The following is a 26,756-nucleotide window of genomic DNA, read 5'->3' as shown; positions in this document are numbered from 1 at the left end:
GTACTTTATATCTGTGTCTTCTCTTTCCTCTCTCACTTAATGTCTTATTTTAGGAATTATCCCTTCTTTGTTTCTTTTCCTCCATTTCTCCACACGATGTCTCTTGTTTTTGACACATTTTTTCTGTGCTGAGCTTTGATGTCTGTCTGATAGTGAAGCCTGCCACATTTGCTCCTCTTTAATGAGCTTTGTGTTTTTATAGCAATAAGGAAATGAACATCTCCTACCACATACACATCGTCTGTAATTCCTCAAGTCTTCATAGTGAAGACATTAAATAAGAGCAGAAATATCTCAGTCTCGCTGTATTCCCAGTTGAAAGGAAAGGAGTAGAAATTAATGGAAATTTAATTGGCAGAATTTGTATTAAATTACTTCAAGGGCCCGAGACATCCCTAAATATTCTAGATGAAAGCAAATCATCGGCATCTCCCTCGCTCGTCTTTCTGGCACTTCACCAACGTATAGATGAAGCGAACGGCTGCACAAACAAGCAAATATTCAAACTCAGAGCTTCACTTTCTTCAAGTTCTACAGCAGCTCTGATTCTTGTTTTATCTAAAATGGAAATGCCACAAACAATCGTATTTAATATCATGGACACAATTACTTTTTTTAGTTCACTGAATGACTTTTTGTTCTGTTTGCTTCTAAGTGAATTCATGTTTCAAAATACATTCAGACCGGATTTTTCAGCTTTATTGCAAAAGTGTGCTGTTGGAAAATCAGCCTTCAGCACAAAAAGCACTGACAGCTAAAAGATCAACGTGACGTGTATGACAGTCTGAAACATCAGCACTGCTGCTCTGCAAACAGAGTCAGATCCGTTGTCGACATCTGTTCCCCCACACATGTCGGCAGATGGATAGGTGCCATTATTCAGGAGGATGGCCATCGGTGAACCACATCAACCATATCCAGGTCTTTTGGCGGGCATGATAATAATAGGACAGGAAGTGGCACCCGTTGGCAGTCTGAGCTATGGTTGTCATGGTGACGAGCCTGCCTGGGTCAGTGTGCATTATTCAGTTCGTCACATAAAGGTTTGATTCCGGTCAGAAAAGGGGAGACGGAGTCGCAGCAGCAGGAAAAACAGACCCAACGTCATCTTCCTGGAGATGAATGACGCTTTAATCTTTCTGAATCTGTCTACAGTAATGTCAGGATTTAGTCTGACTTGACCATTTAACCTTTATAAGTTCTTAAAGTTTATGTCAGAGGTATTTTTAATTGTTGAGTTGTTTTAGTTTGAAATGCTTTGTGCTCCAATCTCATCAAACCTTTACCCCCTTCACTGCTTTAGACCCGTCGCCCTACTGCAGCGTCCCTCTGATTAGGCTATGTCACATTCATTTCCGTTTTCTTCTGTTATTTGACATGTGCTCAAGTGTTGCATGAAATAGATTTTTTTTTTTTATCTCAAAAATCTAATTCAAGCGCCTGTATTTCTGAAAATAATGGGCAGTGTTTGCTTCTCTGCCTGGTGTGAGAGCTGCGGTGTAATTTATGGTTTCTATCTGTTCTCTGTCACAGATCATGCTGTTGTTAATCTACTGTGTCTGTGGACGTGAGCTTGACTAGATGTTCTGTGGGAGCCTGTTTATATATGGACATGTATTTATTCTCTGTTAAGGGTGCTGGTTTTTATTATTGTAAAGTATTCTTCTGAAGTCCCCATTTTAGTTTATGTTGCCTTCGGACTTTAAAGGTCTCATCTCGACGATATCAGATTCGTTCTCTTTGGCGATAAACGGTAATTTTGGGAGCACACTTCCCAATTTGACGTCCACGGTTGGCTCCGGTTGTAACTCTTGATTTTCCTGGCTGACGGTCGCTTTCCCTTCAGACTGTTTGCTTCATCTGAGCGTCGAGTTTGTTTCTTTTTCTTTGGATTTTCACTTCTTGTTGAAGTTGTGTCTGTAGTCATCCATCTTTTCTTTGTTTGTTCAGCCATAGTAGATTACTGTTTACTCGCAACGCTCACAGAGAGCGGAAAAGCAGCCGCTTAGCTCCGCCTACCCTCTCTGGCAGACCAACCACTGCTGGCTGATGGAAAACACGTCACTAACCGGGCGCTGCCTGTGATTTTTCCCACGAAAGTCACACCAGACACCCAGTCTGTAATAATAGCTTTCATCAGTGGGCCATATGCTCAGTCAGCATTGTGTTACCTCATTCAGCGATAGACAGAGACTTAACAGACATTTATTAAGATGAAAATCTTCCAGCTTATACCTCTAAACTCAGGGACATAGTCAGACTAGGAGCGTTCAGTCTTCTGCTCATGTAATCTGCCCTCTCAGAGTAAAAACTGTCCCTAAATTTGCTGTCCGGTGCAGTTTCTTCTCTGTCCCTCTAAAACAACATCTAAAATGAGGCCAGCTTCGTGTCCTCCTCAGATAGCAGAGAGAAGAGGGAGGCCTGACCTTTGAAGGCAGCTGAAGTTGAGACTCAGTTGTTTTCTATTTTCATTTCACTGCAGGGGTGCGAGCTAATTGCTCATTTGTCAGGCCTCGGCCATCCTCCCGACACACACATGAACATATACACACAGGGACGCACCTACCTGTGTGTCCCATTACATACATCCCTCATCCGTAACGTCCTGCTCTAGAGGCATACGAGCAGGTTAAGAGCTCACTCTGATAAAGTTAGCATTCATGAATCACCTCTGCCCACATGGAGCCCCCTCATGGGAATACCCCACCCCACCCCTCCTCTCATTCACAATCCAGAGCAGTTCTCATTCCTGCACTCCCTGTCCCCACTGCCTGCAGCTATTGCAGCTATTACTTCCTTTAACCTTCATTTTTCCAGGCTAGCTTCATTGAGCTGACCGGTGTTTCTCAGCAGGCTGCTCCCTGTTACACAGAATCACACCTGGGAACTGTCCAGAAGCAGAACGGAGCACATTGGGGTTAAGCCTTAGTCAAGGACACCCTAACAGCAGGTAATGAAGGAGAGCAGGAGAGTCCAAACGGTGCATCAGTGTGGCCTTGAATACCTGCCAACATCGGCTTATCTCTGATACAGACAAGTGGGGAAATAAGGGGGAAAACAACATGAAGATAGAAGACAAAACTGATCTTCTTTGATGCTTTAATTCTCCAGTGGAGTTCAGTCAGTTCGAGACCTGCTGAATGTGAAGGTCAGGTTCATATTTCATTGTTTTCAAGCTTCTCAAACCTTTGCCTTGTGCCGCGTTTGGAGCGATTAGCATTTGTTTCTGTATCTGGTCCAGGCTTGTATTTCGTCCTTTAAAAGAAGTTGCAGTGCAGAAATGCAATGTTCAATATACACTAGCAGTCAAAAGTTTGGACACTTTGTCTCATACAAGTGAATGGGAAAGTGTGTCCAAGCTTTTGACTGGCAGTGTAGATCAGAAACGGTGACATAAAAAATGCACGGTGGTGCAGTGGTAGGCGCTGTTCGGACGTAGTGGGCCTTTCTGGGGAGAGTGCATGTTCTCACGGCTCGTACTCCGGCTTCCTCCCACAGCCCAAACACATGCTCGTTAGGTTCTTTGGTGACTCTAAATTACCTGTGAGTGTGAAAGGTTGTCTGTCTCTGCGTGTCAGCCCTGTGATTGACTGCCGATCAGTCCAGGTGTAACCTGCCTCTCTCTCAATGACAGCTGGGATAGGCTCCAGCCCCCCGCAGCCCTAAAGAGGATAAGCGGTATAGATGATGGATGGACATTATGAAGTTTGTCCACAAGAGAGCCCTGACAAGCTAAGTATTGTTTATAACTGTGAAACTCCAGTTTCAGTACATATTGGCCTCACAAAGCTTGATTACGCAAATTTAAGGCGTCCTAATTGAAATAATAATAATTCATTAGTGGGCACAACACATGCTGCATGACCCCAACATGACCTTTGTTGACTGTACCTTGTATCAGCCTCTTCCTACCTGATGAGGTACATTCTTTGTTTCCTGTAGCTTTAAAGAACACATTTAACCAGGATCGAACGCCGGGCTGTTTGAAGTCTTAAAAGTCTGTTTTGTCCCCGAAGCACGTCCGTAACATCTGCTCTGGTTAGGTACCATCACCTCTGAGGACGAGAGTGGGAGAATAGAAATTAAATGTATAAACAAAAAATGCAGTTTCATTATTTTGTAATTAAATATGCATTTAATCAGAGCAGGAGGAGAACGGTTTCTTTCTGTTAAGCAGCCCTCTTTATGTCTGTAAAGTTTCTCTCCCTCTGCTGCAGCATCGATGTGCTGATGGTGCAGAAAGAAAGTAGGTAAAGTAAAGAAAACGTATAATATATAAGAGCTGACCACACACAGGAGTTAGTTATGATTCCACCTGTTTTGCTTTAAGGTGTGCAGAGCATTCAGGACGCCGGTGACTGGAAGCAATAATGTTGTAGCCTTGAGCGGAGTATTGATTTAGCTGTTCAGACTAGACAATTTACTGTAACACAACATTCAGCTGGCAACACAGCAGCACGGTAAACAGAAGAGCAGACGAGTGAACATGAACACACACACACCTGAAGCTCGCGATGCCCTCAGGACGTCCTGCATTTTTAATCAGAAAGATTTCATTGAAATTTGGAGAACATTTACGAGGAACGGGCAGGTGATGCTGTAGGTTATTGTTTAAAGGATTGCCTGACATTGCTCTGTGTTTTTGCACTTTGGCACTCACTTAAAACATCTGACACATTTGTCCTATGACTTCCAACAGGTATTAGCAGTGCAGCTTCACATGCAGCATAATTAAAACAACAAACACACCAGCCGCTGCAAACAGAGACATTCTTATAATTTGAAAGAGCAGTGAACTTTCAGCGCTGTCAGGAAACTGCAGCAGTTTGCAAGTTTCCTCCTCACAATAATAAGAGGGAGCTGGTGCAGTAATGAGGGTTTCTTGCAGTCGGAAGGTAAAGGCATGTGGTGCAGAAACCAAAACTTTCTGAAGGTCCAACAGGCAGCGAGCGAGTGTGTGTGAGTGGGGGGGTATAGAAGAAATTTTTTTTTCTCCTAATGAAGTATGTTTGAGGGATCTTGCTGGCCTTGCAGAATGTGCACGTATTAAAAGTAACTAAGCAGCATTCTGGGAAACATCTTTGCAAGCATTCGTACCCCACACACAAAACGAATACAAGTATGCGACACTCACGTCGTGTGTAAGAAGTAGACGTAGCCTCTGAGACTGAAAACAAAAGTTCAGATATGGTGTAAAACGTGCAGCAGACGGCCACTCCACTGCATCCAAAAAGCAGATTTAAAAGCAGCCTTACTTCTCTGTTGAGTTATTAAACGGTACACATATTCCTAATGAGTATATGCTCTCTCAGAGTGAGGTTCGGTTTGTAAATAAAAGTCCCATTTGTTGTCAAACAGACCACAAACCACGGTATGCTTTAGGTCGTGGCTACCTTGTGACAAATTGGGACAATGGCAGCATGAAAAGGATTGTTCTCAAAGATGCTCTCAACAGGCCGCTGTTCCTCTCTCTGGTTTGTATGTTAAAAAAAACCTTTCCTAATCACTTGCTCCTCTTAATGCTAAACCCCTTGGTCCAAATATGATCCTGGCTCCATAAATCCAAGATGAGAACACACAAAATACAAAACTCAAGGCTTCAAACTAGTTATCCAAAACCAGCCAAAGATGGCTGGGGGTCCGTGAGGCTTTGTCTGCGCTGAGATTGTCAAGCTTACATTTGCACGTTAATAAAATCATTAAAACAGCACTTACTTAATAATCAAGTCTGTTCAACTATTAAACAAATATGTTCGTACACACATGGATGCACACAGATTTATGTTTGACATACATTCATGCATGCATGCAGAAATTCCTACATCCACATATTTAAATGTAACTAACAGGGGTGTTTATTATAATAACTAAAGATAACTTTGATCAACTGAAACGACAAAGAACTATCAGCTGATTGGTGTTACATTTTGCCAATAAAGATTTGGAATGAATCATTTTATGTTTTGGTGTACGTGTGTGCGGGCGAGGGGGGATGGGGGGCTCAGCCTGTCTTAGATACAAGCAGGTAAAGGGTTGGGAACCACTGCTTTAGGGAGACGCTGCCTTCACACAGGTTTGCCAACATGCAGCTGGAAACAAACGATATTTAGATTCTGGTGTTTCTGTGCTTTCAGGGCTTGCAAAACAAACCTTCAGATAATCATTGGGCTTGTTTTCATTCCGGTTTGTGAAGAACTATTATTATCAGGCTTGTTGAGATCACTCAGGTACAACAATAAGTTAATTTCCATAACAGAAAAAGTTCAGTGTTGCAAAGCTCACTTGGTGTCTGCAGCCTGACAGGCTAATCCAGCCGCTGTCTGATCCTCTTTTTAGACGGTCGTCTCTTCTGGGTACAAGAATACAAACCGGATAAATCAAAGAGCACGCAGGCTCAGAAACAAAGAGAGGACTGTGTAGCAGCCAACAGATAGAGGAATTCATCACTGTCAGACCTGCAGTACATTCAGCTCACTCTCTCCTGAGGATTTGTTTTCTCTTAGCATATTAATTGCTTTATTCTTTTATTCTTTAATTGTATGCTACCTGGCTGCTGTCTCTCATGTCTCCACTCTGTGTCCTGAGGCACCTGCGCTCACCTTCTCTCCTTTTACTTCCCTTTGCTTTTCTCTTTCTGCCTCTTTAAATTCTGTTCATTTTGTTTTAATCTGCTCTTGCACATTTGTCATGCGCCGTAAATGTCAAAGCAATTTTTAGCCATCTGCGCAGAAATGATTTTACCCAGCTGTGAGACAATTAAAGCATCTCTTTCTCCCTCTTTATTTCATTGACATTAAGCTAATCATGCCTACTTACGTGTGGTGTTTTATTGCTACTTAAGTAATCAACAACTTGCTTGGAGCCAGTCCTGGCTTCATCGCGGGGTTTATGATGTGTTGTTAATGGGTGAAAAACACACACTTCTGAATGTACGAGTCCCCCAGAGGCTCCGCTGACTTTTCTATTAAAGATTTCTGGTAGGAGTGTGTATTGATCCACCGCTGCATGGCATTTCAGTATATCAGAGAGCGCAGCACTAACAAGGCGGCATCGGATCGGACAGGTAATCAGAGACACCTATCAAATCAGGCTGCGCTGTGTACACGCAGACTAAAACTGAGATGTTAATATGATTAAGCTTCACTCACAGTTTCTACTTTATTAAAGTGATAGACATTTATTTAAATGAAAATCTTCGAGTTTAAGTCTCTATCTATTGCTGAATGAGGTAACACAATGGTGATTGAGCCGATGGCCCACTGATGAAGACCTTTGCATTTGCAGTATTACAGACTGGGTGTCTGTGGTGACGTTCGCTGAATACATCACAAGCGGCGCCCAGTTAGTGACGTGTTTTCCATCAGCCAGCAGTGGTTGGTCTGCCAGAGAGGGTAGGCGGAGCTAAGCGGCTGCTTTTCCGCTCTCTGCAAGTGTTGCGAGTAAACAGTAATCTACTATGGCTGAACAAACAAAGAAAAGATGGATGACTACAGATACAACTTCAACAAGAAGTGAAAATCCAAAGAAGAAGAAACAAACTCGACACTCAGATGAAGCAAACAGTCTGAAAAGGAAAGTGACCGTCAGCGAAGAAAATCAAGAGTTACAACCGGAGCCAACCGTGGACGTCACACATGCAGCACTGTCTGGATATCTGGGAAGTGTGCTCCTGTAATTACCGTTTATTGCCATAGGAGCCGCCAAAGAGAACGAAACGAAGATCTTTGAGATTACATCTTTAATCCACTGCTTGTTTTTATCACACAGAGAGAAACATCATTTCTTTCAAGTTGCAGAGTTGAAACAAGGATACCAACGAGCATACAGACACAAAAACACATCACATAGACACCTCTGTTGTTAAATCAATAGTTTCAACAATTCTGACAATCAGCTAATTACGAGTCATTTATCAAACCAGATATTCTGTGATTATTTCTCCTCGTAAGAAAATAATTTGTACGTTGTTGTGAAGTGAATATCTTTGGCTGTTTGTGAGACAAAACTTATTTCAGGATTTTTCGTTATTTTCTGCCATTTTTACTGAACTATGAGTCAGAAAGTAAAAAGTCCAACAGTTAGATTTGTTGGATGAGGTTGTGACTGTTTTTCATTTCATGCCCACCTTTGACCTGGCATTTATCTGATAATCGCGTCTGCACTTGGTAATAATTCATCTCTCTGTCTTCATGAATCTCACTCAGTGTGACCTCCAGGAGAGGTGAAATCCTCGTCAGATTCTGACATGAATTATTTAACCGGTCTCCCTTGCACAGGTAAAGGGATGAACTCTCCCTCTCTCTCTTTCTTGTTTTTCTTCCCCAAATTGTCTCCTCTGTCTCTCTCATCTTTCTTTCATCCCTTCCTCCTGCCTCTGAGCAGCATGTCGTCCTGTACCGAATAGATGAACCCCTCTGGCTGCTCAGCTTTGGGGAAGCTATCGACTTCAGCGTCATGAGCAGGGTAATTAGTGCGTCCCAGGATGGAGTGGTGAGAGTATCAAATCACCTGTCCTAAAGCTAGCCTTCACTGCTGACTGATGGGAGACGAGGTCGTTCCCAGCCGGTCTGTGGAATTAAATGGGATTTAATGTGAAAATAATCTGCACGGTATTAATGCAGTCAACTATGCTATAGGGGTGGGAAACGCAGGGTAACTCACGATACGATACGTGGCCCACGATATGGATAATATCACGCTACAGCGATTCTGCGATAATTTATATATTGCATATAACGAGACATCACGATATCTGATTAACTGAAGAATACAAAATGACGCTAAAACGGTGGCGTGCAGAATTTACTGTAATTGGTTTCAGTTTCACAAATTGACGACACACTGATGCGTTGACTCAAATTGACCCTTCGCTAAGCCCCTCCCTTGAACGGCCAATGTCAAATCCTACGTTAGCAACGGTAACTAGGCACGGGAGGCCTGTCAAGCTTTCATGTATGATTGGGTATGTAATAATCAGAAAAGGTGAGGTGATTAAAAGAAACTCAGACAGGTAGGATTTTAAGAACAAATGATTCAAGATGTTTGGATCTGAAACTGCAAATTAAAGGACACCTTTGGACAGTAGTCTCATTCTGGAGGAAAGAAGAGATGATACCTGAGATATTAGATACACAGAAGTTTAATCTTTTCAGTAGAAGACAAATAAATGCCTCTAAAGTCGTCACAAAGATGTTAAAACACATTTAAAACTCCCCTGCCAGCTATTGCAGGAACGTTTGAATAGCGGATGAGTGATATTTCTTTGATTGATGTAATTAAGTCTTTCTGCCACGTGTTTAATTAAGCTGCAGATTAAAGCGAGCTTGATGTGCACTGCCATCATGCAGGCAATTAAAATAATCATCGGGTGCAAAAATTAAAGCGCCTGAAAAGACAACAAAAACATTGTGTAGTGTCTGCAGCTGCCGAAGCCGTCATCACGACGGAGACAAGATTGAAGTGTTCTCAAGAAGCTTCTTCAGGCAGGTTTCCCTCAGCGTCTCCCTCCCTGCTCCATATTTACAGCACATATCGACATGTGAGTGCTGTGCGTGCATTAGATCAAGATAAAGTGTGGATGTGTAAACATGATGCATCGAGTGGGTGTGCGTGATCTTTGTTATCGACCCATTAATTATTAGGCCATCATGTGGCGCAACACATTTCGCCTGCATCGTTTACAATCCGCTGTCCGATTGTTGTCCACTGTTGATTTATCATCTCAGTGTTGCATCATACCACTTACCTGCCACTGGCCCCTCACTCGCGCAGGAAGGAAATGGATTACTGAAAGAGAGAGAGGGAGAGAGAGAGAGAGTAAATGTACAGAGATAAATTTGGTCAAACACACAAGTCTGTATTTTGTGCACGGAGAGGGGGGCCTTGAGGATCAGCATTTATGATTTCCATTAAAGCAAACGACATAGATTATTTGTGAGCAGGTGGATGGCTCTCACTCTTTCCCCTTTGACTCCCCTGCACCCTCATAACGTCCTCATTGATGCAGTTCATTCATTCTCTCAGTTTGAATCTAAAAGATCTTTCCCCATCTCCTCCGATCGCCCCGTGCTCCTGCCTGGCCCGTTCCTGGTGATTTATCCCGAGTCCTGGATAGTTGATCTTTATTCAGCGGGCCTCCAGGCAAGGCTGATAACACCAAGGTCCCTCATCAATTCTGTCCAGAGCCTCTGCCCTGCGGTGCCCCCCAGCCGCACCCCTTCTCTCCCTCTCTCTCTCTCTACGAACTCAACCCCTGAAGATACTTTCTGTTTGTGTTTTCTTTGTGCGCTGAATCACAAGCAGCCCAACAAGACATATGTGGTTAAATTACTGAAGAAATGGCTGCAGTTCACAACAGCGGGCAGGGATCCCCTACGGCTGCTGGGTGAGATGTGAGTGGCTCTCTTGAAATAGCAGGGCCGATGTGAGCGAGGCTTCAGTGATGAGAATGTTTCATGTGGAGTCTGTGACAGAAGAAAGGAAGTCAATACTTCAAAACAGAAGAGTTTCCTGGTTTCTTAGCGGGCGCACCTCTTTCACTGATGTAAATTCTGCTTTTTGGATTAAAAACTTGGTCTCAGACTTTAGATTTGGATCTCCGGCTCCTGAGAAATGTTGAAAAATCTGGTATTTCATCTTCTCAGACTTGTACGTTTCTCTGTGGTCAGAACTGTTTACTTCAGTCAAGTCATTTAGATTAGTTGTACAAGTCTGAGCCTCCAGATCGTCTCAGTGAGTCCAACCTGTGTAATGATTATTTTCCCCGTGTAGTAGACCTGCAACAACCAATATATTTAAGCACCGTTATTATAATGATTGGAGCTAATGGGGCTTACATCCTGAGGTTTCAATGGTTTCACTGGTTTGAACGAACGATTCTTTAATGCAAACACGGTTTTGTAGAGCAGCGGCTCATCACAGGAGTATGATACAGCGGTGTCGAGCTGTGCAGCAGGGGTTGGTTATGAATGACTGGCTTTAACAATTGGCCTCTGCAGGATTCTTGACATTCACAGTGCTGAGCTTTCTGATGGCTGCTGTTTTGAGAGATGATACTCTTTGCAGAAAGACGGGGGGAAATAATGTGAGCTTGTATTTTATCTCTAACAATCTCACAAACATATTATTTTACTCAAACATCCCGATACTCACGTGAACACACTCACACACAGATACACAGACATTTGCATGAGATACCTGGGAGTCGATCAGACTGTGTTTCTGGCCGACACATCAGAGCGTTACAGCAGCACGGCTGCTTCCTCGGCTCTGTTGCAGCGCTGCCAACACTGACACACAGGTGGTGGTTTGCTTGATTTAAATTCAGTATGTTTGCACCAAACAGATGTGGTGGCTAACCGTTTGGGAGTCTACCTGAGACTCCCAAACAAAACTTAATGTTTGTGTCCGACTACGGCTCTGCATTTAAAAAAACCTGCAGTTCTACCTGCTCTGCAACACTTTGCTTTGCTGAGGGTCTTGCATGGTTTACTGAGTGTTCTTGGAGTTATTTTTTTTCCATTAAGAACTGCTGGTCAGGGATTATCTTGCAAGTAAAGGTTCATGCCTGTTGCACGCCATTTCTGTCACTATAACCCAACGTGTCCCTCTCATCACCGAGCTTTTTAAAGGTTTAATAAGTAGGATTTTTTTCTTACATTTTGTCAACAACACCTTCAAACTGGGCCCCTCCTCCCTCACCAGACACTCACTCTCACTCTCTCGTGCGAGAACACGCCCACCCCGCCGAGCTAACACTGACAGCATCACGGTTTCCTTTGCATGCTAACCGCCAGCTATTGTTGCGTTAGCATGGTTACCACTGGTTACCTTTGTGCTAGCATGCTAACCGCCAGTTAGCTTGTCCTACCTGGCTTGAAACACCTACCTGTGCAACAGAAAGAAGGCCAACTCTGCATCGCTCTTTCGCCATGTTCGCCGGTCTGAATTGGACCCAATTGCTAATTTGAACCACTCCCACACTCACCTGTATGCTGTGATTGGCTCAGGGAACCACGACAGCGCCCCCTCCTGAAAATGTCCCGTGCAAAGCAAAACAACAGACTAGAAGCAGAGGGAGGGTCTCACAAGGGTCTGCACACACACTCACCAACACACATGTATAGAGGCCCAGTAGTGATGATTTATATTATATTTGTAAAAGTCTATATTTTATTTTTCTCCGAATATTCCTACTTATCATTTAAAGACAAAATAAAAAGGTAAAAGGGGGCTACTGCTGTGATGCATCTGTACTGCAGCCCCTCTGGTGTTGTATCGTGTTTTTATACCTCTAAAATATTTTTTGGTGTGCAATTAAAGCCCTGAAAATTAGAGCGACTCAACACAAAGGTCATCAAAAGTTTGGTGCATGCCCTGGTGGCAGCTTGACATTGAAGTGCAGTAAAATATGAACTACACAACAATTTGACTCATACGATTATTAAGGCTCTGACACACACCCACAGCTACTTGGCCTTCTAAGTTTCAAAGCCGAGCTATGAAAGGTAAGAATCGATGGTCTTGCTGATGCAGCTCTCGTAATGGACGCTGCTGGTTCGGAGCTGCAGATTCTTTCTGTTTGTACACAATGGGGGACCAAAGACGAGTCCTTTCATGGCTCCCTCAACATCTCTCTGCTCTCACCTCAACTCATCAATAGTTAGTCTGTGCCGTGGGGAGCTGTTGTTCTCCTCTCAGCGCCTCTCCCGCCTCGTCTCTTCTAACCACAGCACAGATTTGCCACTATTGATCAGCAAACACTCTCAGGCTTCAGCCGGCTGTTTTGATTGATTTTTGCGGCCAAGGCCGGAGTGTTTTTCACGTCCTGCTTTATTTCTCTGTCCAGCTCAATGATAAATTATACGTCATCTCCAAATTCCACTGGTTACAATCAGCATCACTCGGTGCTGTTTATTTATCAGACAATACAGACTATCATTTTTAATTCCATTACTTTAACTATTTTGGTGAAAGCTTAAGTGAACTAGTGCTGTCAAAATTGGCCCAAAATGACGTTCGATTATTCCTTCAAAAAAACCCACAAATGTTCGAACTATTCGAATATCTATTTTTGCACGATATGTCCACAAAAGGACATACCAACACAACGAGAGACAAACTTACTTGCAAAGATTTTCCTTTTCAGACTGTTTGCTTCATCTGAGCGTCGAGTTTGTTTCTTTTTCTTTGGATCTTCACTTCTTGTTGAAGTTGTATCTGTAGTCATCCGTCTTTTCTTTGTTTGTTCAGCCATAGTAGATTACTGTTTACTCGCAACACTTGCAGAGAGCGGAAAAGCAGCCGCTTAGCTCCGCCTACCCTCTCTGGCAGACCAACCACTGCTGGGTGATGGAAAACGCGTCACTAACTGGGCGCCGCTTGAGATTCATTCCACTAAAGTCGCCACAGACACCCAGTCTGAAATACTGCACATGCAAAGGCTTTCATCAGCGGGCCATCGGCTCAATCACCATTGTGTTACCTCATTCAGAGATAGATAGAGACTTAACAGACATTTATCTAAATGAAAATCTTATTATCACTTTAATCAAATCATATAGAATAATTAATTTAATATTTTACAGCTGTTGCTACAATCGAAAACTAAAGTGTCCATACTGAAGCTCACTAGATGAAATGTCTTTAACTGGTTGTCAATCATTTCCCTGCTGCTGTTGAAAGAATGAAACACAGGAAAAGGCTTTCTTTGGATTTACATCAAAAGTCTATTTGTCAGAAACCAGTCGTCTGACTTCCAGGCCCTGTTCCCTCACATTTGTTTATCTTAAAGTAAAAACAACAGGACGCTCCATCATTTGTCAGAATTTAGACATCAGGGAATTTTTAATAAATGCTCCGTCAAAACATTTTATTCCTTTTAAATCACCGCTCATGATCACACTCTGTGTCCAGTGAATGTCTGTGAGACCATCTGAGGATTGAAATAGAGCCTCTATCTGAAGACTTTAAAGCATGTGAAGTATTGTTGCCTGTTACCAGATTATTACAGGTGTTCTTTTTATCTATATGCCAGAATGATAGTAATATGGCCCATAATATCATTTGTAGATTGTTCTTATTATCAGTCAAGTAGGTGTATTAAATATATTGTTATCAGCCTGAAAGTGCACTACAGGTCAGGCCTTTGATTTGCTTCAGGAAATCCTTTTCTCTCCAATCAAATGAGATTTTATAGGTACTTTAAAAAACGGTAAATCCCGCTCTTTACAGTGCGCCGTCTCTGACTGTTTGCTCTTTGTGTGTGCAGGGAGTGACGTACTGTGGGGAGAGCTCTGCCAGCAGTCTGACCATGGCTAACGTCCCCTGGCACCAGGAAGTGGTCGCCTTCGTCCAGCAGCTGGCCGACATGCTGCCTCAGTACGAGATCGCCTGCGAACACGAGCACTCCAACTGTTTGCTCATCGCTCACACCAAGGTAAGAACTCAACACATAACTGCCACATCTGAAACACAGAGCTGAGACAATAAGTCCTCCATTAAAAGGTCTGTTACAGCAACGAGTTTATTAAATCTGCGAGACTTTTTTTTTTTGTCTTGCACATTTTACGGCACTGAACTAATGAAGAATGAATCTAACATCCTTTGCCATCTTAGATTCTTGGTTAATGGACTTTTTCCAATTTGGCAGTGCGAGGAACGACGATCAATCAATGCTGACTCTCATGCTCATGAGCTGCAACAATATGCTGGATATTATATAGGTGCAGCTTACTGGCCGCTGCTGTTTGGACATATTAGCATACTAAGTTATCCACGTTATCGCTGGACCCAGACAGTGGTGCATTAGCATGCCTTTGCACATAATAATGAATAATGTGTACCTGCTGATCCTTTATGCATCCATTATTCTGCACCAGTTCTTTCAGACACAAACACACACACATCTTTCTTTCTTAGTCGCACACAGCTCCGAAACTTTCCTGCTTCCTTGCTCTGAAATTGGTGTTATGATTTAGTCTTGTTTTATTATTTATAAAACTCCTGCCTCTTACTTAAAGTGTGCGCCCATCACAGTGGTTCATTCTGTCTGACCCGCCCCACAAAGTATCAGTCAGCGGTGGGTTGTGCGAAGCCAACTGTCCCTCAGTTATTAATGAATGATGATTAATTGCTGTCTTGGCTCTCTGACAGAGTAGAAATTAAAACGAGACACTTTAGCACCAACATTGCCCCGTCTCTCTCTCTCACACACACACACACACACACACACACACACACACACAGTGAGCTGGATGTGTTATAACAATTTATTTAAGAACCCAAACTCCCAAACCTCCTTTGTCTTTATTTACTGGAGCTTTGTGTTCATGGGACTGCAGCAGATTTAGTTACCTCTGTGGTGTCTGTAGACTCTTTCTGGGCCCCCAGTGCATGCTGGGAAAACAGCAGAGAGGAAGAAGGCACATCATTTTGTACTACACAGTGAAATGTGTATCATGTATTCATGTGAAATGCTCGGAGTAGAACTAATCAGAGAAACTGATGCTGGTTTGAAAGACTCAAGAAACCACATTTAAGTAGTGTCCTGGTAGGCAGTAATCTGATGAAGCTGCAGGTGTCATGATTTTTTTTTTTACCACAAAAATTTAGAAAATATTTAGACAACAAAAAATACATTGTGACGCCCGGCCAAGGAGGAACCCGAGCCCAACATAAAGGTGACGCCCCTCTTTCCTCCCTCCCAAGGAAGACGACCGAACATGCAGTCCACGATCTCTGATTTATGTTAACAAACACAAAGTAGGAAACAAACTTCAGGGAGAGCAACAGCAAAACAACAAACAGAACATCTTTACCAAGAACCCAAGCTGTCTTATTTCAATAAAGAAAATACAACGTTCATAACTCCCTGACAGAAAAACAGGAGAAAAAGGATGGATCAAAAGAAAAGCTACTCTCCCCCTCCAGTTTTAGGACTACGTTTCGGATGTTGAATGTTTTTACACTATTTACAATATTTACAAGAAGATTCTGAAACTCTGCGGTCGGGTTGGGAGTGAAGAAAGAAGGCGGGACCAAGTCTACTTCTGCAGTTATATTTTAAAACAGTACATTTTTATGTTTTATGTTTGTATGACATCAAGTTTAAAATAGGACTAACTGGCTGTGTCTCTTGCCTCTCATACAAAAATGTATCTAAAGCCCGCAACGAAGCTCCGCCGCCATGCAGCCTTTGCCATTTTACATTGGACCCAGCAGCACCGGCGTAAAGCCGCCTCAGGGTGCTTCAAATACACAGACACGCTGTTCCGCCCTGTCACCTCTGTTACGCCTCTGTTACCACCTCCGATGCCGACTCCGCCCCACCATCTCGCCTCTGTGCGTTCTACATAGAAGATGTAACAGAGGCTAATAATCCTGCCTTGAACAGGCAGTGTGAAAGGTGCTTGAGACGTGTAAACTGGGGGGCGCTGGTTTGGCTCAGTTGGTAGAGCATGTGCCTCATGTACAGAGTACTCGACTCACTGATTGCAGGTTCGACTCCCGCATGTCTTGCCATACTACTACTGTCATACTCTCTGCTCCCCATATTTCCTGTCTGTCTTCAGCTGCCCTATATAATAAAGGCAATAGCAAAAAAAATAAGACGTAAACTGGAAATGTGCACAAGAAAGAAAAGGGAGAAAGGAGGAGGGATTCATGGTTAACAGATGATAAATCGTGCCATCATGTCGTCCACATTTATGGGTTTGAATCAAATGTCTCAAATATCAGATACAGGTGCATGTTACCTGAAGGTCACCATCGCTATCATTACATGTTTGGTGATGATACACACACACACTCGCCTGGACAAACAAGGTGTTTAAAGCCTGCTGTTTACTTCATTCCTTCCATTCTCCTTCACACTGGGACACAATCAATATTTCACTGAATTGATTTCCAACCTCCTCTTTCCATCCCTCTCTCCTTTCTCCTCTCTCCTCCCTCCTCCCTCCTCCCTCCTCTCTCCTCTCTCCTCTTCTGTCTCTTTTCATCTGTCATTCTCTCACCGACACAAAAATAACTTTGCCCATTTGTGCAACCATTTCAGACACCTTAATTACTTTGCACCTCCTCGCCGACAACTGTCAGTATTTCCAAGTATACACACTCACACACATATCCTCGTCACCTCTTTCCACTTCCTGCTTTCAGTCACGCAGATCGCTGTGTTACTGCTTGATGCTCTGTGGCAGGATCTATCTGCCTGTTAACTAATAGCTGACTGAGCCACAGTGAGAACAGCAGTTTGCACTCAGTGCATCTTTTGAGGATTCTTCAAGAAGAAACAGAGGACTGCCAGCTTTTCATCACACACACTGTCCCAGTTCTTTGTTCCTTTGTTTATCCTTATCCATAAAAGTTACCAGGATGTAAATGCAGTTGTGTTTCTTTTCTGCACAAGTTTGCAACACTGCCACAGAGAAGGTTTTCCAGGCGTGTTATTGTAAAATGAATGTGGTGCTAAAATGAATCAGAAATACATCAAAGCACAGATTTAAGTACGTAAAGTCAAAGAACTTAATCATAAAAACACTGCAGAATGAGAATCAGAGGAAATCGACAATAAATTGTGTCTAAACTTTTGTGTCTAACAGATTCTCATGACTGTTTTTTTTTATCAGCTTGTTTTGAATTTCTCTTCCTTTTTGTGCCGTCATCAATAATCCAGCAGCGTTTGGGAGCTGGATGCTTTTTTGGGTTCCTCCTGTGAGCGGAGAGTCTGATGTTTTGTTAAGTGTCCTCTGCGTCCTGAATGTCTCCGTGCAGCTCAGGCTCAGCAGGAAGAGAGTCCAAGTCTTAATGTTAACTTACATAACAGCGGAGTTTAAAACACACCACGGGAAAGCATCAGGCTCATTCTCTGTGTGTGTGTGTGTGTGTGTGCATGCTTGCTGCACAGTCCTCAGATCTTCTGGTTCCACTTGGATGAGATCACTGTTTGATGTAGTCCTTTAAAAGACATCAGAGCTGTGCGCGCGTGTGTGTGTGTGCGCGTGTGTGAGAGAGGGATCACTCTTTAGCAGCAAGCAGCGATAGATCCTCCCTCCTCTGACACATCATCATCATTAGTTCCTTTTCAACCCCTGGGATCTTCCCATTGATGGCCATTTCTCCTTTTTTTCTGCCTCTCTCACACCTCTGCCAGCCTTCTCTCTCTTTCATCTCCCTCCTTCTTCTTCTGATACTCTCCTCTTCCATCCATCTTAGGCTCATTCTTTTAGCCACATTAGACACGAACCTCCCAGAGATAATCATCCTGAGAGGCGTGCGGACTTACAAATCAGGTCTATCAGTAGACCTGTTGTGATTGTGTGTCTGGTCCAGGAGATGCCGTCCCTTTATGGAGTCAAATGTCTTAAAAGAAACATCAGATAGACTCCTTCAGCCTCCTGCTGGGCTGGTGATCATATTAGACTGACAGCATGGAGATAAAATGTAGAGCAAAGCTGAGCCACACCTGTCAGCATCTAAACGGACCGATGATTAAAGGGGACATATGTGAATCATGTTGGTAAGGTTTGTTTCGTTTTAAATTTGACACATATTTTAATTCAGTTCTTTTTCGGAGCCTCTCCTTCCTCCTGAAACGAACAAGCCGTTTTGCCATCGAAGGTCAGACCTTAGCCTCGATTGGCTGACTGTATTTGGAGTGACCACATAGCTCCTCCCCCACATGTGTGATCCCACGTGAGGGAGCGGCCGCACTGCCCTGTCACTCCAAAGTTGTAGAAAACATGGCTGCTCTAGGATCAGTTATTCGGCCTCTTGACAACAGCTGTGTCCCAATCAGGGGCTGCAGCCTTCGAAGGCCGATTGCGCCACAGAAGCGTGTCGAAGGCTGTCCCATTTCAAAGGCTCCTTCTGATGTGGCCGACAAATTCGTCCTCCAATTCCCGGGCTGCGAAGGATGCACCCGATGGTTCCTTCGTGGCCCGGAAAACGAGGACGCGTTTGTCCGAACGTATCCCAAGATGCATTGCGCACCAATTCAAACAAAATGGCGGACGAGCATCCTCAGTGGAAGGCTGCAGCCTGTGGATTGGGACACAGCTAACGATTTGACTGAAAGCTCGTGCAAGAAGGCAGCCTGAGGTGAATGACGATTGGTCGATTTCAGCAAAGCAAGGTTCTATGTAGAACGGCCCGTTTCAGAGGCGGCCTTTTTAAACATGTAACCCTGCAGAAACAGGGAATTATGCAGTTTTCACTTTTTCACTGTGAACAATAAACACAAAAAAATATGAAACACAGGAAAATATGAGAATATGCATTTAAAAGATACGGCCCCTTTAAAGTTTAGGCCGTTTGAAGAGCGACTTACAATATGTGCACTTCGGCTGCTTTCACATGATGCCAGAAAAGAAAGAAAACCATGTTAAATACAGTATTTAGTTACAGTATTTATTTTGTCAGGTGTAACCAGATACACACTTTAATTATTCTCCCCGCTGCCCATGCTGGTTTTGCAGCCCTCTTCCCACATACAGACAGTTTTAGTTATTAGGGCAGCTGTGTCCTTTAATAATGTGGGAAATATTGTAGCTGCCAGAAATGTCCTATTCTCCTTATCATAACTACATGACTTATGTGAAAGGCTTTCACACTCTGTCGCTCGTCTGTGCAACACGCAGGCAGGAAGGCAGTTTGTTCTGTGGCTGATTCAGCGAGCCAACGTGTGTCCCGGCTTATAGATAAAAGAAGATGAAAACGTTGGCTTGAAAAATAATTTGGGTTGCATTTTTAGGTCTGAATGTATTTATATGCAGACAACAGCAGCTCTATGACAAGCTCACAGGCAGGGTGTGCCATACATATATATTTAGATAGTCATTTCTCCCCTCCGTGCACAGTTTTTCTCTAAAGACAGCACGGGAGAGGATTTGCAGTTTAGAGTTAAAATCTGTAAATCTGAGACTGCACCGCTCACTGGCATGTGCTCATACATGAAGACACCTCCCGCGGCGCTCCGTGATGAAGCTGTCCTCAGCATCCGCAGTGATCCTCAGCAAAGACGCGTTTAGCAAAAACAACAGGCCGTCTTGTTCTCGGCTCGGCTTCGCTGTGTTGCTTAGAGACTGAAATTATTTGCAGAGATGCTGGCTGAACAAATATCTCCCCTCCTCATTACCAGAAACATTAACTCCCAGTAGGCGCTGCTTTCATTCCCCCCCCCTTTCTCAGGCCTCATTAGCAATGCAGCGGGCAGCTTCTCTCTAATGGCCGAGGCAGGCACAAGGCATCTAAAGGCTCAAGTGCTTAATGCCGCTGCTCCCTCAGTGGGTCGTCATCTCCTGCAGGAAAGTCTTTAACTTTGCAAATCAATGTTGGTCTTCATGAGTCCTGTTCTTTCTCTCAGAAAGCCAGTGATGTAATGCTAACTTTCTCCTCCCGTTGTGTAAATTTCAGAATTAGAACCATTTTCTTGTAATTGTGTGAATTTTCAAAGAGTCGAGCCCCAGTGCACGCACGGAGGTCCGCTCAAAGAACCTGAGAGTGCTTTTAAATGCTAAATGCTCAGAGCTAAAGCGCAGCAGACGTCCCCAGTGACAACTCTGCACAATTTTGCAACCAGTGAAAGCTTATCAAAAACCTCCATACAAAACCCACGGGTGAGTTCAAGTCTTCATGGACCGTTTAAAGGATTAAACTTTGCAGCACACGGCCATAAACAGCACTAAACTTTGCGTCTCTGCTCTGTGCTCGTCATTCCCTTCTTTACAGACAAAAGGAGAGACATGGGTTTGTATTAACTGGAGTGCACTGTTGCATGCTGGGAAAGCCAGAGGTCACACTCTTCACCCCTTGCGCTGGATTGGGAAAACAAGCAGGATTAGAGAGGCACAATGATGTTAGAGGCTTTTTCCTCATTGTCAGACACTCAAGCTGTTCCCTCTCTCTCTCTCTCTCTCTCTGGTGGTTCGTGTGCCTCTCACAGACAAACAGACACACTCTCTCACAGGCTCCTCGCTGTCCCTCTGTCCATTTATTTCCCTCATTTTGTGAGATGGATGGCAGATCGTGTGAATGAGTCGGAGGCAGTGATTGATAAAAGTAGAGATGCGAGGAGAAGGGAGGAGGTGGAGTGAATCCGAGCCCATTAAAGAAAGACAAACTTAAGAGGAGGTGGCAGATGTGGAGGCAGGAGCTAGATAACCACTGTCGTCCCGGTCCTACAAATGTCTGTCACCTTAAATTATATATATCTGAGGCTGCACATTAATCGTAACGTTTTAAATCCAGTTTTATAGATGATCAATCCCATCATATCACAACAGATTCCTAACAGAGGTTTGTAGTTCTGTTGTTGCAGATGTTTTCCGTCTCTCGGTTGTCAATCTGTGAAAATAGCATCTCAAAATATTTGTGTGGAGAATGTTATGGATGAGAATTTATTCTGTAGTGTTTTGGCTGACTCAGATATTCAGCCGTATTTATGGTAGCCCAGTATACAGTCATAGAAATACAGTGGAGAGAGGCCAACGCTGCAGCTGCTAGCATGCCGTGCATCCTGGAACATGTACTGCACATGCTGGTGCCAGCACGGATTGGCAAGCAGGCGGACTCGTCTTTCAGGGTCAGTAGAGCTCGCATGGAGGAAATGACTCTTTAATTGTCCATATTTTTTAAAATTCCCTTAAATGTATAAAAGGTTTATGTATTAAAGAGTCTTAATAAATGCCTTTGAGAAGTCTGCAGGTTTCCACTGAAGATCCACAAACACTGTATCCTGCTCTTCGCTCATCCTTCACCATGTTTCTCCCTTCTTCTGTCCGTGCTTTCAGTTCAAGGTGGACGGCGAATGGTGGACGTGGATCGACTACAAGCGTTTCCAGGAGCTGGTCCGGGCTCACGAGGAGAGCGACGGACGGCAGAGCTTCTCAGCCTTGGATTATGTAGCCAAGACTCCCAGCTGGGCCCTGTTCGGAGCCCATGAGCAAGGCTTCGACCCCGTTGACACCCGATTCCAACGCCGCAACAAAACCAAAGACATTTCAGGATGCTGATAGAAGAGAGAGAGAGAGAGAGAGGTAGGATGAATAGAGCGAGTGCTTTAGCAAAATTAGAATTAAGGGAAGTCGGGTTCATTGATTATTATTCCTGTCCACCGCTGCCCTCACTCTCATGTGAACTCTTTCTCCCTCCTTTCGTTTCTCTTTGAATTAGATCTTTAATTTTATCGGCTTGACCCCTGAGATCAGCCAGAAACTTCCAGAATCACGTCCTTCACTTTAATTTTCGAGACATTCCCCTTCAAATTTACTTTAAGCGCTTCTTTTGCTTCGTATGCTGTATGTACATAGATCTTTATTACTGTCCCTCCCTCTTTTTTAAGAGGTCGTTATTCTATATGTCATTGGCTTTGATCTTTAAACCATCTGGCAGCACTATGGAAGGTTAACACTGTTAAAGTTGGACCTGCACTGACTTCATCACCAGCTTTGTTTCTGACGTATTTTATAACCATCTGCAGAGCTCGGGACATGATTAGCATGTACGCAGCAGCTCTTGCGTAGCCCTCATGTCGTCTGCAGGGAGACGCATCTTTCCCAGACAATCGGCGGAGAGAGATTGGAGCGGTGAGCGAGGAGCATCACGGCTGCGCCTCCTCTGGGAGAGTCAAGCTTCTTATTGTTCTCTTTGTGTTTTTCTTAGTCTAAAGGCTGCACTGTTGTACATTTGCAGCAGTGTCAGCTGTGCGTGTTTCATCGCTCAGAGCCGGGATGCAGCTTTTATAGTAACATGCATCAACATCACAATATATTTGACTCATTTGCATAACCTAATATGTAATCTCTATTTCAGATTCTACATAGAAATGTAGACTCTGTAGGCAGGGACGTGGATTTCCATTTGTAGCACTTGTAGTCTGAGTAATATTTACCAGTCACGTATCAGCAGGCTCCGTGGAGAGCAAAAGCAGGCGGAGCGTAATCCGCCGTAATGCCATCCCGACTCCCATCAGCGGCTATCTGACGATGATTTAGCTTCTTATTAACCTCTATAAACAGACATGTGCATGCTAACAGCTAACAATCTGTTCTAGATCTAAAATTCAACTTGAGATAAATTCCCTGACGTGGTGTCACTAAAGCCGTTCAGATTTCCCAACTTCCTCGAATGCATCAGAAATGATCGATCCGACCAACAGTTCAACAAACTTCACATTTTGAAAGTAGTCTTCTTCTCCTCTTGAGGACAGACCCGACAAAGCCTTATTTTGTCTTTCTACTAATCTGCATCATGATGATGAAATTTCAGCAAAGGTAAGACCCGTTAATTAAAGTCAAGCACAAGAAAAACGGGTTCTGTTTCTGTAAACAATGCAGCACGCGGAAAAGGAAGTCGTTTACCGCTAACCGCCGGCTACACGCCCCGGGATGTTCACCGCTGTGCCCAGAGGCTCTATCGTCGTCAGACTGTAGCCAGTGGGATCTGAGATTGCCTAGTGTGATATATATGTATTTTAGGCGTGCCTGGTATTGCCTTTGCAGTATATTAAGGATGGATGACACAGTGTCTGAAATAAAGTCATCAGTAGTTCTACAATAATAAAATCAGTAAATCCACTGATGTATCACTGTTTGATATTGCAGTTTAATCTGTCCCCGTATTCTCAGACATTATCAACTCTCGAATCAGAAACTCTCCCACCTCTTACTTCAATGAACACACCGCCGTGCACAACATGCCCTCTGACCCTAAATTCAGCCATCATCCAGGGTAAAACTATCCCACTATGAAGAAGTGCATCCTGGGCGGTGATGTCGTTTCATATCGGTCTAACTCATATCCACCTCCTCCGGTCCAGCTTGTCAGAGTAAAGCCTTTGTTACTGATATTTTATTAAATCCAGATGTATAAATCGAGTCCATTTTATTTTCTTTATTTGAATGTAAATCCAGGTGTACACGTTTCAGTCTGTTTTGATTTGTTGTGTGAGGTTTCCCGTGTTGCAGCGCCTCCCTGTTGGGAGAATCAGCAGGTGTTTGGATGCATCAACATAATAAATGTATTTGGGATTCTCAGCTTTGGCTTTGGTGTATTTTTATCTGCTGCACACACACGCACACACACGCTGGTGCATTAAGGCTTATGTGTCATACTGCCTCAGAGTGTATTTTGTGTTTTTATTGTGTTGTTTTTTTTACTGGCATCAAAGTGGGAAGCTGACATTTTAAGACGACAATAATTGTGGCGAAAGCTTCTGGGCTGCACTTAGAGGCCAACACAAGAGCTCTTACTGACGAGAGGAGGCAGAGGTGGAGTTCAGGAGATATACAACAGGGACGTAGCTGCTGTTATTCCTTTTTACATCTGCTCAGCTGTAATGTGCGCTTACTGCGGTAGTTTGGAAATATATAAAACTGTAGGAAGTTAATACTGTCAAGTTTTTTTTATTGTACAAAACAGATGAACAAGCCCCATAGAATAGTATTTACAACATTATCTCAAAGCCTGTAAAACAATGATAACACGGTAAGGCACATAAACTGTTCTTGCTTTCAGCGATGGTCCAAAAGCTTCTTTTCCTCTGTTTTTGTGTGCATAACGAAGCCGAGCATCTTCCCTGTAAGATTTAGGTCCTCTGCAGCACTAATGCAGATAGTGCACACAGCCGGGTGCAGACCTGTGGAGCATTAAGTTATTCTCAACTGCTGCAAAGGAAAACTTTTATTATTCCTCCAAATACTAGTTTTAAATAAGATCTGATAATCATAGTTATTATTTCATTAGCTTTATAATCTAAATGCAAAATGCTCATTTCCATCCTTTCCTCACAATTACTGTTGTTGGTGTCACAAAAACACAGTAGTTAAAGTTTTATGGCTAAATCATGAGAAATTATCCTTCAAAAGAAATGTGACAGGAAATAGTTATCTTCAAACCTCAGCTTGTTACTTTGAGCTTTTATTGATGTGAGATTACACACAACACAAGAGGGAGCACCCTCTGTGGGAGAACTGCAGATGATTGAGGTTACCTGGTGTGGAAGGCAGGTGACTATAAATATGCAACAGGAAGGGCAGGGCTTTAATACGTGTAAACAAGGCTGGAGAAGTTGATAAGTAAAACACAACAGACCTGCAAATCCTCCTGTAGTAAATAAAGGTTAAGAAGATTACACTTGGAATGTGCTCTGCTAGTTTACACGCAGGTATTTCCAGCCGTTTGTCTCACTACATCCCAGCGCGTGTTGTGAGATTAATGTCAGCAGCAGGTCACATTTCTCAGGAGAGGAAACCTGCCTGGAGATGGGGAGAATGACTGTACTGCCCCGGGGAACTCTGGGTAACAGGTTGTAGAGGTGCTTGTGCATCTTATGCTAGTCTTTCTTGACAGTTTATCCTCTGGCTTCTTAGATCTTGAGGTCCCAAGAACACAAGATCTAGTTAGACGTTGTTGTGTAGCACTCTCTGTGTGTGTATATACAGATTTATATCCCTGTGACCTCCTCAATCACCTTCTAGAGTCCTCGGAGCAGGTTTTGGGTCCCACTGAGGTAAGAGGAAACAGACTATGCAGTCATGAATCATTCTAATGCATGTACACGTGGTCTGAAAGTTTGTTTTACTTGTTTAACGTGTGAAAGCATCGAGAAAGTTGCTGATTTGAGGAGTTTTTAGGGGGGTATTTATTTCAACACTGTTTATCCCACCTTTGACTTTCCCGTCCGGCTCCAGCACTGAAGAATATTGTATTTTCAGAGTAGTATCCTCACATCCAATCATGGCCGCATCAATACCTTCTGTGCAAGGTCGAAGTCCTGTTGTGCTGCTGGTCTGATACACCGTCTACCAGGGAGGAACTGCACCACACGCTCTCAGGTGAGAAGGAAAAAGTAAGTAGGAGTTTTCTCCACAGCAGCTTGGGTCCCGGTTGATTGATACTGCCTTATTTAGTTAGTCAACCTAGAAATATGAATGTTAATGTCTGTCAAAACAGCATTTAATCTCTTAACACTAGAACCACCAGGGGTCACATTATACCTAAACCAATGTTTCAAATTGACCCGCTATTAGAACGTATTGATTTTCAAGCTACAAGGTTAATTTATTTATCATTTTACAACACAAAGTTGTATAATGAAATGCTACATGTGGTGTCTTTATGCAGCTTACAAAATGACAACATGACAATGAAATATAACAATAAACTTTATTTACAAAGCACTTTGTGAACAAGGTGCTTCTCAGAAAACAAACCAAAGAACAGCAGACAGTCCAGAGAGCTCCCGTCCATCAGACTCACCTCCACTCGAGGCACTGAGTCAACCAAATGCCTGATTTACATTCATGCATCTCTTCCTCTTATCCATGTTGAAGTGGAGTTTATGACTTGATGACGCACAGTAGTAGAAAAAAGGCGTTGCCATAGCAACATACAATGTATCAATCTAGACGCGCGAAATGAACAGCGCGAAAATGACGGCGTTCTATATCTGGGTAAATTTGACCCGCTGGCGGTTATAGGTATAAAAGGCCATTTTTAAAATCTGCCTTTATGTTGACATTTTTTAACAATAGGGGGCGCTACCGAACACACGTTTAGAAAAAGTCAAAGACTGGGGGGCTTCAATATTTCCTGGAAAAAAAGACAGCTGTGGGTAAATTCCCATTGCAGCACAGTGGGATAAAAAAACCTGATCATTGTGTAATGACTGACATCTGTGGTCTTGTATGTTTGCAGTGTAAGCTTATTTAACTAGTGCTCAAGAGCTTTAGCAACATGATTGAAATATACAGCTC

At 43.3% G+C, this 26,756-nt stretch overlaps 1 protein-coding gene across 1 annotated transcript in view; it reads left to right on the top strand.

Annotated features, from left to right (window-relative positions):
- Positions 1 to 24,020, top strand: part of tyw1 (tRNA-yW synthesizing protein 1 homolog (S. cerevisiae)) — a 60,111-nt gene extending 36,091 nt beyond the window's left edge. Inside the window, exons 15-16 of the mRNA XM_069668423.1 lie at positions 14,270 to 14,437; positions 21,792 to 24,020. Coding sequence (XP_069524524.1) covers positions 14,270 to 14,437; positions 21,792 to 22,013 — 390 coding nt within the window. The 3' untranslated portion in view covers positions 22,014 to 24,020. The remainder of the gene's footprint in view (positions 1 to 14,269; positions 14,438 to 21,791) is intronic.
- Positions 24,021 to 26,756: the final 2,736 nt, after the last annotated feature.

The sequence above is a fragment of the Semicossyphus pulcher genome, unplaced genomic scaffold (genome assembly GCF_022749685.1).
Source record: "Semicossyphus pulcher isolate SPU_LCO1_2020_fin unplaced genomic scaffold, fSemPul1.0.p SCAF_19, whole genome shotgun sequence".
In the NCBI taxonomy this organism is placed as follows: Eukaryota; Metazoa; Chordata; class Actinopteri; order Labriformes; family Labridae; genus Semicossyphus; species Semicossyphus pulcher.
Note: the sequence above shows the minus strand (reverse complement) of the source record. Positions and strands in the feature narration are given on the sequence as shown.